Consider the following 13,333-nt stretch of genomic DNA (forward strand, 5'->3'; position numbering starts at 1 on the left):
TGCACGCACCTCCGCAGGGCTGGGCGTTGCAGTCGCGGGTCTGGAGGAGGGGGCCCTCGCATTCGGCCCCCCCAAAAGCCGGGGGGGCACAGGCCCGGCTGCGCGTCTGCACGCCGGCGTCGCAGGGAGCCGAGCACTCGGACCAGGAGGACCAGGGCATCCAGACGCCTGCCACTGCGGGGAGAAGGGCTCGTGACCCCCCCCCCCCCCAAACATCCCGGGACCCCCTCCTGCAGCAGGGGCTCCCCGGTGGGTCCAACCTCCCCCAGACCCATGGCCCTGGTGGCACCAGCAGCCCCCCGCATCCTCAGCGTGCCCCAAGCTGTCCGGGGCACTCACCCGGGCAGGGGGCCGTGTCGCAGGGCTCCTCCTGCGCCCCCACCCCCGGGCAGGTTCCTGCTGGCCCCTCGCAGTGCCGAAATCGCCGCCGCCTCCCGCGGTGGTCCACGTGGTGGAAGCAGCTCCGGGAGCAGGGGGCCCAGGGGGTCCAGGCGCTCCAGCCACTGCTGAGCTCTGCAGGGACAGACGTGGCACCGGAGCAGCCCCCGCGGGCACCCCCACGTCACCCCCACCGGGGGCAGTGTGAGCAGAGGGGACGGCTGCCCTCCTGTCCCCGGGGTGCTGGGGGTCCCCGCAGCAGCCCCCATGTCACTGGGACTGGGGGGTGCACGTACCGGGGGCGCAGGGCGTGTGGCACTCCGCGCACCTCCCGGGCGTCCCCGTCGCAGGGGGCTCCGCCGTGGGCTGAGGCAGGGTTGGAAGGGGACCTGCAGGGATGGAGGTCCCCTTGGTCCCCGTCCTCACCAAGCGCCGTGGGGCCGGGAACCCCTCCCCAGCCCCACACCTGAACCTCTCCTGCGTCCCCACGCCGCAGCTGCGGTCACAGGGGGTCCACGGCGACCAGGCGGACCAGCCGCAGGGGATGGGACAGGACAGCTCCTCGCATGTCACTGCCCCGTCCTGGCACACGCTGGGGACAGAAGCCGGGCTTGGCCATGGGGACAGAGACAAGAAGCAGCCACGGGGCAGCGTGCGGGGCGTCCCCGGGCACAGGCAGGCAGGGGACACGGCGCTGCCGCTCACCACTGGCTGCAGTTGTCCCGCAGGAAGACGTGGCCGGGCAGCCAGCGCTGCTGGCCCAGGTGACAGTGGCACTGGCTGGCGTTGACGCAGGCGCCCTCCTGCAGGAACAGCCCCGGCGGGCACCGGCAGCCTGCCCGGAGGCACCGGCTCAGCCCCGTTGTGCCCTCACCGGCACCCTGTGCCCACCCCGTGCCACCCTGTGCCACCCCGTGCCACCCCGTGCCACCCCTGTGCCACCCCGGCCCCCCACTCACCCTCTTGGCAGGGGCTCTGGCAGCTCGTGGTGGCACTCAGGTCCCCGCAGGCTTGGGGACAGGGGGGCACCAAGCCCCGTGCGCAGTCCTCTGCCCGCACCAGCACCATCCCGGGGCCGCAGTCTGGGGGCACAGGGGATGCTGTGAGGGTGGGGTGCTGCCCGGTGCCCCCCCTGCCCGCAGCACACATCCCCACGCCCCGGCACAGCGTCCCCATCACCCCCCCCAACTCCGTGTCCCCCTCCTGCTGTCCCCCCTGTCCCCTACCTGTGGTGTCCCCGCAGGGCTGCAGGTTGCAGGGCTGGCTCTGCAGGGCCTCCCCGGGGCAGGGCTGGCCCCCGTTTTTGGGCGGGGGGTCGGTGCACCTCCGGCTGCGGCTCCGCACCCCTCCCTGGCACTCGGCGTCGCAGGGGGACCAGGCGCCCCACGCAGCCCAGCCACCGGGCACTGGGGGGGGCAGCGGGACGGGGGCACTGCGGGCACCCCCTGCCCACCCACCCCCATCACCCCGCGGTGTCCCCAGCCCCATTCAGGCTTGGGATGTGACACAACCCCCTCCCCATGTCCCCCCCGTGTCCCCTGCTCCAGCACGATGGCCATGCCTGGGGGGCTGGGGTGTGGGATGCGCCAGCCACCCTCCCGTGCCACCGTGTCCCGTCCCTACGGGGCGCAAGGTGCCCCACCACGGTGCCCCCCGCCACGATGCCCCCAGGACAGAGCCCCCCCAGCAGCGTGGGTCCGGTGGGGGCCGGTACCTGGGCAGGCGCGCAGGAAGCAGGAGCGGGCGTCGAGGTGGGGGCGCGGGCAGGAGCCCCCCGGCAGGGCGCCCCGCAGCAGGACCCGCTGCCGGGCGGTGACCCCCAGCCCGCAGGAGCGGCTGCACTCGCTCCAGCCCCCCCACGGGGACAGGATGCAGTCAACTGGTGGGGACAGAGCGGGGTCAGGGCTGCCCCGGACCCTCCCCACGCCTGGGGCTTGTCCCCACAGGGGTCTCATGGGGACAGAGCCGATGCTCAGCCCTGCTTGGTGTCCCAAGACCAGTGTCACCAGCCCCGGTGTCACCAGACTTGGGGTGTCCTGGGGTCCCCAAAGGGGCAGAGGGCTGGAGCTGGCCGGGCACAGGATGCTCTGGGATGAAGGGAGACCCCGTCCCCATTCCTGCCCACATCCCAGTCCCCAGCCCCATCAATGTCCCTGTCCCCGTCCCTATCCCCTTCCTTGTCCCCATCCCCATCCCAACCCCATCCCCGCCCAATCCCTGTACCCACCCCATCCCATTCCATCCCATCCCCATCCCATCCCCATCCCCATCCCATCCCCATCCCATCCCCATCCCATCCCATCCCATCCCCATCCCATCCCCATCCCATCCCATCCCCATCCCATCCCCATCCCATCCCATCCCCATCCCATCCCCATCCCATCCCCATCCCCATCCCATCCCATCCCCATCCCATCCCATCCCATCCCATCCCCATCCCATCCCATCCCCATCCCATCCCCATCCCATCCCCATCCCATTCCCATCCCATCCCCATCCCATCCCCATCCCCATCCCCATCCCCATCCCCATCCCCATCCCCATCCCCATCCCCATCCCATCCCATCCCCATCCCCATCCCCATCCCCATCCCCATCCCCATCCCCATCCCATCCCCATCCCCATCCCCATCCCCATCCCATTCCCATCCCATCCCCATCCCATCCCCATCCCCATCCCCATCCCCATCCCCATCCCCATCCCCATCCCCATCCCAACCCATCCCCATCCCATCCCATCCCATCCCAACCCATCCCCATCCCATCCCATCCCATCCCATCCCCATCCCATCCCCATCCCCATCCCATCCCATCCCATCCCATCCCCATCCCCATCCCATCCCCATCCCATCCCATCCCATCCCCATCCCATCCCCATCCCATCCCATCCCCATCCCATCCCCATCCCATCCCCATCCCCATCCCCATCCCCATCCCCATCCCCATCCCATCCCATCCCATCCCCATCCCCATCCCATCCCCATCCCATCCCATCCCCATCCCCATCCCATCCCCATCCCATCCCCATCCCATCCCCATCCCCATCCCATCCCCATCCCATCCCATCCCATCCCCATCCCATCCCATCCCATCCCCATCCCCATCCCCATCCCATCCCCATCCCATCCCATCCCACCCCACCCCCCCCACCCCCCGTCCCCCCGCACCGCAGCCGCTCTCGTCGGTGCCGTCGGCGCAGTCCCGGTGCAGGTCGCAGCGCTTGGCCAGGGCCAGGCACTCGCCGGTGCTGCAGGAGAACTGCTTGGGGGAGCAGGTGGGGGGGGGGCCCGGGGGGCCAAACCAGGGGGGCCGGGGGGCTGTTGGAGGCGGGGGGGGTCCCTGTGGGGTGGGCGGGGGGCAGAGCTCAGCCGGGGGTCGCCTGCCCCCTGCCCCCTGCCCCGGGGATGCCATGGGACCCCTGCCCCCATGGCATCCCCCAGCCCCACAGCCCCCCCAGCAGCAAGCCGGGGATCTGTCCCCACATTGCCCCAGGGACACCCGTGTCCCCCCGCGGTGCCAGGGGAGGGGGAGGTTTTGTGTGCCCCCCCCTGGGTCTGGCACTGAGCAGTGCCCCCTTACCTGCCGCTGTCGGGGTGGGGGGCGCGGGCAGAGCAGGCAGTCCCGTGGCAGGGGGGGTGACGGTCACGGCGGCCATACCCGGTACCGGGGGGCTGGCAGGGGATGGCCCCCCGGGGGACACCGCGGTGGCGGGGACAGCCGGTGGCCCGCTCGTTACTGGTCCCAGCACAGTGGGGTGGGGGGGTCTGGTGCTGGTTGCACTGGGGGGCTCCATGGGGGGCTCGGCAGGGAGCAGCCTGGCTCCTGTCCCCGATGTCCCCTGTGCACGGGGAGGTGAGTGTCACCCGCTGCCACCCCCCGTGCCCCATCTTGTCCCCCCCCCATCCCCGGGGCTCACCAGGATGCCAGCGCTGGCGGGGGCCGGGGGGCTGCAAGGAACAGAGCCGGGCAGTGAAGGGTCCCGCACCCCAAACCCCGGCTCCGGTGGGGGCGCAGGCTCCGAGGGGACCCCAGCAGGGTGGGTACCTGGCAGGACGGGTGGGCACCGCGGTGCTGGGGGGCTCGCAGCCGGCCTCGTCGGCACCCCCGGCGCAGTCGGCGACGCCGTCGCACCTCCGGGACGCCCCCCACGCAGCCGTCCCCCGCACCACAACTCGCCCACGCCACAGGGTGGTGGGGTCAGCGTCGCCCCGAGCGTTGCAGGGTGCACTTTGGGGAGGGGGAGAGGTGAGCAGGGGGGTCCTGGCAGCGGGGGGAACCCCCACGGACCCCCCCCCCACTGGCCGCGGTACCTGGCGGGCAGCCCAGCAGCTCGGCGCGGAGGACGATGCGGTTGTGGAAGCGGCGCGGGAGGATGCGCACGTGCTGCGCCTGCACCATGCGCCCCAGCGGCTGCACCGCCGGCGTGACGGCGTCCCAGTTGCCCTGGAAGAGCTGCGGGGAGAGCGGGGGTGCAGGGCTGGGTGTGTGGGGGTGCACCCCCATGCGCACCCGGGGTGCTCCAGCACCCCACATCCAGCCCTGCGCATTCGCGCGGGTGCGTGCCAAAGGTGGAGGGGAGGTGACACGGGGTCACCGCATCCCTGGCCGAAAGGGGACACTCAGAACCAGTCTGGGGGCAGCTGAACAAGCTCTGTTCGGCCCCCCCTGTGCACACTCACACCCTCACACACCCTCACACACACACCCGGCACAGGCAGCACCTTGGGCTCCGGCTGGCTGCCGGCGGAGACCTGTCGGTAGTCGTGCCAGCGCGTCCCGTCGGTGCTGAGCTGCAGCTGGAAGGCGGTGACGAAGGCGTCGCCGGCACCTGCCCCCTGCAGCACCACGCCTGGAGGCAGAGACGTGGCACACGGTGGCACCGGTGCCGGCGCAGTGCCCGGGGCAGCGGTGCTGGTGCCACGCAGCACCCACCGGTGAGGTTGGTGGGCTGCAGCAGGTCCAGCTGCAGGAAGGGCGGCTGCGAGGGCAGCCCAGGGAAGACGTCGGCCGGGGGGGCCCAGCCCTGCAGCTCCTGCCCCGGGGAGACGTGGTGCAGGCGGCCGGCGGGGGCCGGGTGCCCCTCCTGCGAGGCCGAGGCGCTGAAGCTGCTGTCGGGCAGGGAGGCGATGCCCAGGGGGCTGTAGCAGGGGTCTGCAGGCAGCGGGAAGGGGGTTGGGGGGAGCAGATCAGGGTCGGCCCCTCCTGGGAGGCGGTGACACCGCAGGGCTGGTCCCCAAGGGGACACGCTGTGTGAGCGGGGGTCTCACGTACCGCCCGGGGGAGGCAGTGGGAAGGTGGCCAGGGGGCTGCTGGGGGGCTCTGCCGGCACACTGGAGGGGGTGGGCTCCGTCGTCAGCCCCGTGGGGACGGCCGTCACATTGCCACCTGCAGCGGGGACAGACACCGTGTGGCACCCAGGTCCTGGTGGGCACCCGGGGGGAACACAGCCCAGCCCCCGAGCAGCACCCTGAGGACCATGGGGCCGTGCCCCCCCTGCGCCCCCTGCGCCCCGGGCTCACCTGGCCAGGCGCAGAAGCAGCAGGAATCCCCCTGGCCCTCCACCAGCACCTGGCCCTGCACGAGGGGACCCCGTCACCACCGGCACCACGCTGCCACCCGCCGCGCCCCTCCCCTGCCCAGCGAGCCTGGCGCAGCCCCCCCCAGGGACCCTCACCTGCGGGCAGCCCCCGGCGCTGTGTGGGCAGTAGGGCGAGCACCGCACCCGGGGGCCGGGCAGGCACTGGCAGACGCGGCAGGGCCCCGAGCGCCAGCGCTCCCCGAGCGCAACGGGAGCGGCCCTGGTGCTCGCACGCCTGGCACGGCTCCGTCTGGCACCTGCGGGAGGGGACGTGGAGGGGACCTGCTGCTGCCACCACCCTCCCCGTGCCCGCTCACCGTGGCCTCACCTGCGTGCCTTGCGGTAGATGCCGCGGCACTGCCGGCCAGCCCCGCGCGTGCCGGGGTGGCTGGGGCTGCGGAAGGACCACTGGATGCTCTGCACGCCGCAGGGACCCAGGCACTCGCCCCAGGGCGACCAAGGGGACCAGCTGCAGCTCACTGCGGGCACAGAGGGGGGGGTGAGAAGGGGGTCCCGGCACCCTCCCCGAGGTGGGGCGCGGCGCAGGGCGCACCGGTGCAGGCGGGGTTGTGTCGGCAGCGCCGGGGTTGGCCGTCCAGGCAGGTGCAGAGGCGGCAGTTGAGCTTCACGCGCTGCCCCGGCCAGTAGCGCAGCCCCTCCACCTCGCAGCGGCACTCCCGCGGGCGCACGCAGCCCCGCTCGCCGTCCAGCACGAGGCCCTCCGGGCACCAGCACCCTGCGGGAGGGCGGCGGGTGGGTGGGTGGGCACCCACCGCGGAGACCCCCGAGCCCAGGAGGTTGTGGCACATCTGGGGAGGGGGCTGGTGGCCGGGGGTCGGTGCCACCCTGCGGCCCCCGGACTCACCTGGGGTGCACGGCTGCTCCCGGGGGCACTGCGCGCGGCTGGCGAGGTCGGCGCAGGACGCGGGGCAGGGGGAGCAGGGACGGTGCTGCAGCCCCCCGGGGCAGGAGGCGGGGGGGCACCCGTCCTGCTGGCACGGGCCTGGGGTGGAGAAGCGGGGTCAGGGCTGTGGGAGCCCCCGGCAGGAGGAGCTGGGGGCTGGGGGGGGTCATGCACCTATCTCCAGGGTGGCGGGGGCCGTGGCGGGCAGCGCGGCGCAGGGCTGGCCCCCGTCCCGGGGGGGCAGGCAGTGCCGCTGGCGCACCACCACCCCCTCGCAGCCCCCCGTGCAGTTGGACCAGGTCGCCCACTCGCTCCAAACGCCGTCCACTGCGGGCAGAGGGAGGGGTGAGGGCAGGCGGCCCCCCCCGGGGAACCCCAGATTTGGGACTCCCCTCCTCCACAGCCTCCCCCCAGGCAGCCCTGGCTGTGGGAACCCCGCTGGGCGCACCAAGCGACCCCCAAATCCCCTGGGCAGCCCAGGTCATGGGGACCCCCAGGTCCCTTGGGCAGCTGCAGCCATGGGAAGCCCCCCCCCAAGCAGTGCTGGCTGTGGGAGCCCCCCCAGTCCCTGGGGCAGCTCTGGCTGTGGGACCCCCCCAGATCCCCTGTGCACTGGGAACCCCCCGGGTGTTCCCAGCAGCCATGGACACGGGAACCCCCAGACCCCCTGGGCATCCCCGGCCACGGGCACCCCCAGATCCCCCAGACACCCCAGCCACACGGACCCCCCAGCCCCCCCGCCCCACGCGCAGCCCCTTGCCCACTCACCGGGGCAGGCGGTGCTGAAGCAGGGCCGTGCCTGCGTGGCCTCGCCATGGCACTGGTGCAGCACATCGGGGCCCTGCTGGCTGCAGCCCCGTGCACGCAGCTGCTGGCCGGGGCCGCAGGAGCGGCTGCAGGCACCCCAGGGTGCCCAGGGCCCCCAGTGCCCGCAGTCCCTCTCATCCGAGGGCACCCATCCTGAGGCCGCGTCCCCGTCCCCGCAGTCCGGCATCCCGTTGCAGACCTGCGGTGCGCGGCGATGCTGAGCCCCCCCGGCAGGGCAATGGGGAGGACCCCACGGGGCCCCCACCACGGCACAGGGCACGAAGGGGGGGTCCCCGTCCCGTGGCCGTACCTGCTTGAAGGCGACGCACTCGCCGTCCCCGCAGGCGTACTCGGTGCAGGGACCCCCCGTCCGGTTCCTCCCCTCGGTGGGGACGTGGCTCTCTGCGACAGGGACAGGGCTGTGGGCACACACCGGGCCCCCCAGCCCCAATACACCTCCCACCCCCCCTTCCCTCACCACAGGCCAGCTCGTCCTCGCCCTGGGGACAGTCGAGGCTGCCGTCGCACACCCTGGACGCGTTCACGCAGACGCGGTCGTTGCACACGAAGTGCCCCGGGCATGGCGGGATCTGGGTAGAGCCTGCCCCAGGGACACAGCCCCATCAGGTGTCACCGCGCTGGGACGGGTCCCCTGCACCACTCTGGGGACCCTAGGGGGGTGCGGAGCCTCGCTGTGCCCCCCCAGAGGGCGTCCCAGGGGATGGGGACCCTTGGGGACCCGCGGTGCCTCACCGCAGGTGTCGGCGCTCTCGTCGGAGTGGTCAGGGCAGTGGGGGACGCCGTCACAGAGGTGGCCATGGGGGATGCAGTGGGCGCCCAGGGCGCAGGGGAATTGCCCCAGCCCGCAGCTCCGGTTGCAGCCCAGCTCGTCGCTGCCGTCCAGGCAGTCGGCCTCGCCGTCGCACAGCCAGCCCCGCGGCGTGCACTCCCCGCTCCGGCACGGGAACTCGTAGGGACCACAGGCGGGAGCTGGAGGTGGCACCCCGGGGTGCCACAGTGAGCAGGGACCCCGTGCAGCGTCCCCACGCGTCACCCCCCGGAGCTGCAGGGCCTCTCCGTCCCAGCCACAAGTGGGGTGCTCCTGGTGAGCCCCCCAGACACCAGGACATAGCAGGGTGCAGGGGACACTCATGTCCCTCACCTGCTGTGCCGTTGGCAGGCGCCGTGGGCAGCTGGGCAGGCACGGGAGTGGCCCAGGACACGATGCAGCGTGCGGGGCTCTCGTCCCAGCCGTCCCTGCAGTCCCAGACGCCGTCACAGAGCTTTGCCTGGGCCATGCACGAGCCGTCGGGGCACGGGAGCTGTCCTGGGGCGCAGGTCACCCGGCCTGCAGGGAAGGGGACGGTCCCCTGGGGCGATGCCACCACGGCGTGCTCATCCCCGCGGGTGGCACGGCCACGTCCCCTCACCTGGGCAGAACGCCTCGTCCGTGCCAGCCGTGCAGTCCTCCGTCCCATCACAGACAGCAGCCAGGGGCAGGCAGAGGCCGTCGGGGCACTGGAAGCGGCCGGCGGGGCAGACGCAGTCCCGCTCGTCGCTGAAGTCCCCGCAGTCGTCGTGCCCGTCGCAGCGGTGCGGGTAGGGCACGCAGCGCCCTGCTGCGCAGCGGAACTCCCCGGTGCCGCAGGTCGGGCTGCAGCCTGCGGCGACAGCGGGCAGACCCCCACCATGGGGCAAGGACCCCCCCCCAAGGGGGACAGGGGCGTTGGGGCACCCTCACCACAGGGCACGGGAACACGCGGAGCCATCCGCAGCGTGCTGGGGCCGCTCACCTGCCTCATCCGAGTCGTCGGCGAAGCCGCAGTCCAGCTCCCCGTCGCAGACACGTGCCCGGGGGATGCAGCGGCCGCTGGCGCAGCGGAACTCCGGGGGGGCGCAGGCGGGCGGGGGGCAGCCGCCCTCGTCGGAGCCGTCGGCGCAGTCGGGCACGCCGTCGCAGCGGGCGCCCCAGGGCACGCACTGCCCCCCGGCGCAGCGGTGCTGGTGGGGGGCGCAGCGCGGGGCGCAGACCTCGTCCGAGCCGTCCCCGCAGTCGTCCTCGTTGTCGCAGAGCCAGGCGCCCGGCACGCAGCGCCCGCTGGTGCGGCAGGGGAACTCCGAGTCGGGGCAGCGGGGCTGGGGCGGGCAGGGCTGGGCGGTGGGCGCGCATTGCCACAGCCCGGCCGCGCACGTGCTGCGGGGTGGCCAGGGCTCAGTCCTGGTGCGTGGTGCCCGCCTGCCTGCTCTGTACCCGGTGCCGCGGCGGCACCAGGGATGGGGACACCCCCCACCCGCACCCCACTCACCAGTTCTTGCAGCCCTGCTGCACCCCGGCGCCGGGGGGGAAGGCGATGCCCTCCCAGACGCACGGGCACTCGGCGGGGTCGATGCAGCTGCCCTCTGCCCCCAGACAGAGAGGTGTTGGTGAGCACGGCGTGGGCCATCCCCACGGCAGCCCCACGGCGGCCCCACACTCACCGTGCAGCACCTTCCCCTCGGGGCAGAAGCAGCCCTCCAGGCACGACATGGTGTCGCAGTGCTCGGGCAGCTCCAGGCCGAAGTTTTGGCAGGTCTGGGGGCAGGGGGGGCCGCAGGCGCTGTACTCCTGCCCCCCGTCACACTGCATGGCTGTAGAGGCAGGGGGGTAAAGGGGGCTGTATCCTGACAGCCCTGGGGCGAGCAGGACCCCCAGCCCGGACCCCCCCAGCCCATCCCTGGCGCTGGGGACGGGGACTCACGGCACAGGTCCTGGCTCCTCCATCGGATGTGGACGCCGCGCTGGCCGCACTCCTCAGCGTAGGTGGCGATGGCCGTGCACAGGCACTCGCAGTCCCCCCCGGAGTCACAGCTGCCAAAAGGGCACAGCGGGGTGGTGCTGCGGTGGGGACAGGCAGGAGGGGGCTCGGGACCCCTCCCAGGGGGTGTCTGCGGCCCAGCACCTACCCGCAGGCATCGAAGACGCACCAGTCGTAGAAGCGCTGGCACGGCACCTCCTCGTGGCAGGGCGCAAAGAGCCGCTGCGTGAGGACGCTGCAGCGCTTGCGGGCCCACGTTGCCCGGTGTGGGTTCTCCTAGGGGAAAGCTGTCACCACCACGGGAAGGAGCCCCCATTCCCACACCATCACCCCCAAGCACCCTTCCCTCCCCCTCCATCCACCCGCAGCGGGCGCCTCCATCCCGTCCCGCTCCGTACGGTGCAGGGGTGCTGCGTGTCCGCGCCGTCCACCTCGGGGCAGAGCAGGCTGACGCGCCAGGAGTTGCCGAAGAGCTCGGCGGTGGGCTCCAGCACGCCCTGCCGGCTGGCCAGGTCGTTCTCCGCATCACGGTCAAAGTTCCCGCAGAGCCCGGCCACGCGGCCCCGGTGCTGTGGGTGCAGCCGGACGTACACCCGTGTGCCTGGGGATAGGATGGGGCACGGCTCCAAGCAAACTGGGGGCTGCTAAATGTCCCCACACGGTGTCCTGCGTCCCCCCCGGGTCTCACCTCCGTCCCAAAGCACCGTCAGCCCCAGGCGGGACAGCAGGAGCAGGAAGAGGCCGGCGCGCTGCAGCGTCAGCCCGCTCCCGCTGTAGGTTTTGGGGGGCCGCACCGAGACCCCGTTCACCGTCACGTCCCTCCCTGCGGGGCAGCGGGGCTGTGAGGGTGGCCGTGTCCCCCCCCACACACCCTGCATCCACCCCTCCTGCAGCGCGGGGCCGCCCCTCACCTCGCAGCATGTGCACCACGGTGTTGCCCAGCGCCACCACCACCGACTTGGTGCAGGTGACGCCGCTGGAGCCGCAGGGCACGTTCTCGGCGGTGACGGCGAAGAGCCCGCCGGCCTCGCGCACCAGCACGTACTCGCAGTCCCCCAGGAAGGAGAAGGCCTTCCCGTCGAAGGTGATGTAGTGCGGGTCCCCCGTGGCCACGCAGGTCCCCGTGCAGTCCTCGCCGCCGCACCGCCACCGCTGCCGCCGGCACACGCTGGGGGCACGGAGCTGAGCGCGGGGGCCGTGGCAGCCCCGCGCCGCGGTGCTGGGCTGGGGCTCACCAGGTGTTGCAGTCCCGGACGATGGTGTCGTTGGGCTGGTAGAGCCGCCCGTTGTGCTGGCACGGACACTCCTCCGGGGGCACGCAGCGCTCGTCCTGCGGGCGTCAGAGCCGTGTGAGCCCACCCCGGGTGATGCGTGGGGACACCCGGGCACGGGTGCCAGCACACGAGCTGGGAAATGCCCGGCTCCTGCTGCCCCCCACGGCCCTCTCCAGCCCCTTATAGCCCAGCTCTCCAGTGCCCCATGTCCTTAAGACCGAATTCCCCAATGCCACACATTCCCCAGCTCCCCAGCACCCCACATCCCCTGCACCCCTCTCCCCAACATCCCACCTCCCCCAACCACCTCCCCAGTGCCTCCCGTGCCCCATCCCTGAGCCTCCCAGTCCCCAGTGCCCAACCCCTCCCGGTGCCCACCCACGAGGGCAGCAGAGCTGGGGGGGCACCCACCAGGAAGACGGTGCCTGGGGGGCAGACGCAGCCGTCAGCAAGCCCCGGGCAGGTCCCGTTGGGCTCGGTGCTGTCGCAGGTGCGCAGGCAGGACCCGACGGCGTAGACCAGGTCCCCGGGGCAGAAGGCAGCCTCGGGGCAGGGGGCATCGGTGCAGCTCCAGGAGCCCGCGGCGCAGACGCTGGGGTGGGCAGGGGGGGCTGCGGTGAGGGCCAGCACCCCCATGTGGGGCACCAGCCTCAGGGGGGTATGGGGTGGGTGGGATGGATGGGACCCCCCCAGCCAGCCCCGTGCTGGGGTCCACAGCATGCCCAGCGCCCCTGGGGCCCCCCGAAATGCTGCTCGCAAAGGGAGGTGGCCTCCAGCAGCACCCAGGTCCCCACACGGCTATGGGCTTGTCCCTAGCCCCAGGAGGGCAGCTGGAGCCTGGAGTTTGGCCCCCAGCCCCAGCAGGGGTCTGAGGACAGCGTCTTCAGAGGTGACAACGGCGCCACGTGGCAGGGACATTCAATGAAACCCACCTATCCTGCCGCACCGTCACAAACAGGCCATAGGGTGATTTCATCAGGTGTCTCCTGCCACCACCTCACACCTCCGGCACCGTCCTGTCCCCATCCGGTCCCTGCTGCCACCACGTCCCCACAGGCTGTCCCCTGGGGCAGCCCATCGCCCCCCGATGACACCGGAGCCTGGGGACACAGAGCCCGGGGTCCCCGCGGCACGCACCAGGCGTTGCAGCCCTGCCGGATCTTGCTGCCCGCTGGGTAGAGCTCGCCACCGTGCCGGCAGGGACAGACGTCCTTGGGGACACACTGCCCGCCGTCATCCAGCACCAGCCCCTCGGGGCAGTTGCAGCCGGAGACGCAGAGGCCGTCGAGCTCGGGGCAGGAGCCGGCCCCGTCCAGGCGCAGGTCGGCACAGGTCCTGCCGCAGGGGCTGCTGCACTCCTGGAACACCTGGCCCCCGCCGCACTGAGCGCCTGCAGGGATGGATAAGGTGCAGTGACTGAAGGCAGCCGCCCTGCCCTGCCCTGCATCACCATATGAACCCACAGTGCCCGGCCCCAGAATGTCCTGGCCATCTCATGTCCCGTGCCATCCCCATCTCATTCATCCCATCCCCATCTCCATCCCCATCCCATCCCCATCCCATCCCATCCCCATCCCATCCCATCCCATCCCATCCTA

At 72.6% G+C, this 13,333-nt stretch overlaps 1 protein-coding gene across 1 annotated transcript in view; it reads right to left on the reverse strand.

Annotated features, from left to right (window-relative positions):
• Positions 1-13,333, reverse strand: part of LOC311207101 (SCO-spondin-like) — a gene marked incomplete at both ends in the record, with an annotated part of 34,961 nt that overhangs the window by 16,872 nt on the left and 4,756 nt on the right. Inside the window, 41 exon segments of the mRNA XM_084283000.1 lie at positions 10-174; positions 340-506; positions 653-699; positions 701-767; positions 845-970; positions 1,084-1,213; positions 1,338-1,460; positions 1,605-1,784; positions 2,093-2,257; positions 3,545-3,694; positions 3,957-4,215; positions 4,294-4,324; positions 4,422-4,548; positions 4,688-4,829; positions 5,129-5,226; positions 5,310-5,528; positions 5,649-5,762; positions 5,897-5,951; positions 6,052-6,162; positions 6,164-6,212; positions 6,284-6,434; positions 6,509-6,691; positions 6,821-6,958; positions 7,034-7,186; positions 7,628-7,865; positions 7,977-8,068; positions 8,145-8,267; positions 8,420-8,656; positions 8,829-9,014; positions 9,097-9,327; positions 9,460-9,860; positions 9,973-10,066; positions 10,145-10,294; positions 10,405-10,514; positions 10,610-10,737; positions 10,860-11,062; positions 11,150-11,284; positions 11,373-11,629; positions 11,697-11,791; positions 12,147-12,327; positions 12,873-13,125. Coding sequence (XP_084139126.1) covers positions 10-174; positions 340-506; positions 653-699; positions 701-767; positions 845-970; positions 1,084-1,213; positions 1,338-1,460; positions 1,605-1,784; positions 2,093-2,257; positions 3,545-3,694; positions 3,957-4,215; positions 4,294-4,324; positions 4,422-4,548; positions 4,688-4,829; positions 5,129-5,226; positions 5,310-5,528; positions 5,649-5,762; positions 5,897-5,951; positions 6,052-6,162; positions 6,164-6,212; positions 6,284-6,434; positions 6,509-6,691; positions 6,821-6,958; positions 7,034-7,186; positions 7,628-7,865; positions 7,977-8,068; positions 8,145-8,267; positions 8,420-8,656; positions 8,829-9,014; positions 9,097-9,327; positions 9,460-9,860; positions 9,973-10,066; positions 10,145-10,294; positions 10,405-10,514; positions 10,610-10,737; positions 10,860-11,062; positions 11,150-11,284; positions 11,373-11,629; positions 11,697-11,791; positions 12,147-12,327; positions 12,873-13,125 — 6,264 coding nt within the window.

This window comes from Netta rufina (assembly GCF_964035555.1).
Source record: "Netta rufina genome assembly, chromosome: 2".
Classification (NCBI taxonomy): domain Eukaryota; kingdom Metazoa; phylum Chordata; class Aves; order Anseriformes; family Anatidae; genus Netta; species Netta rufina.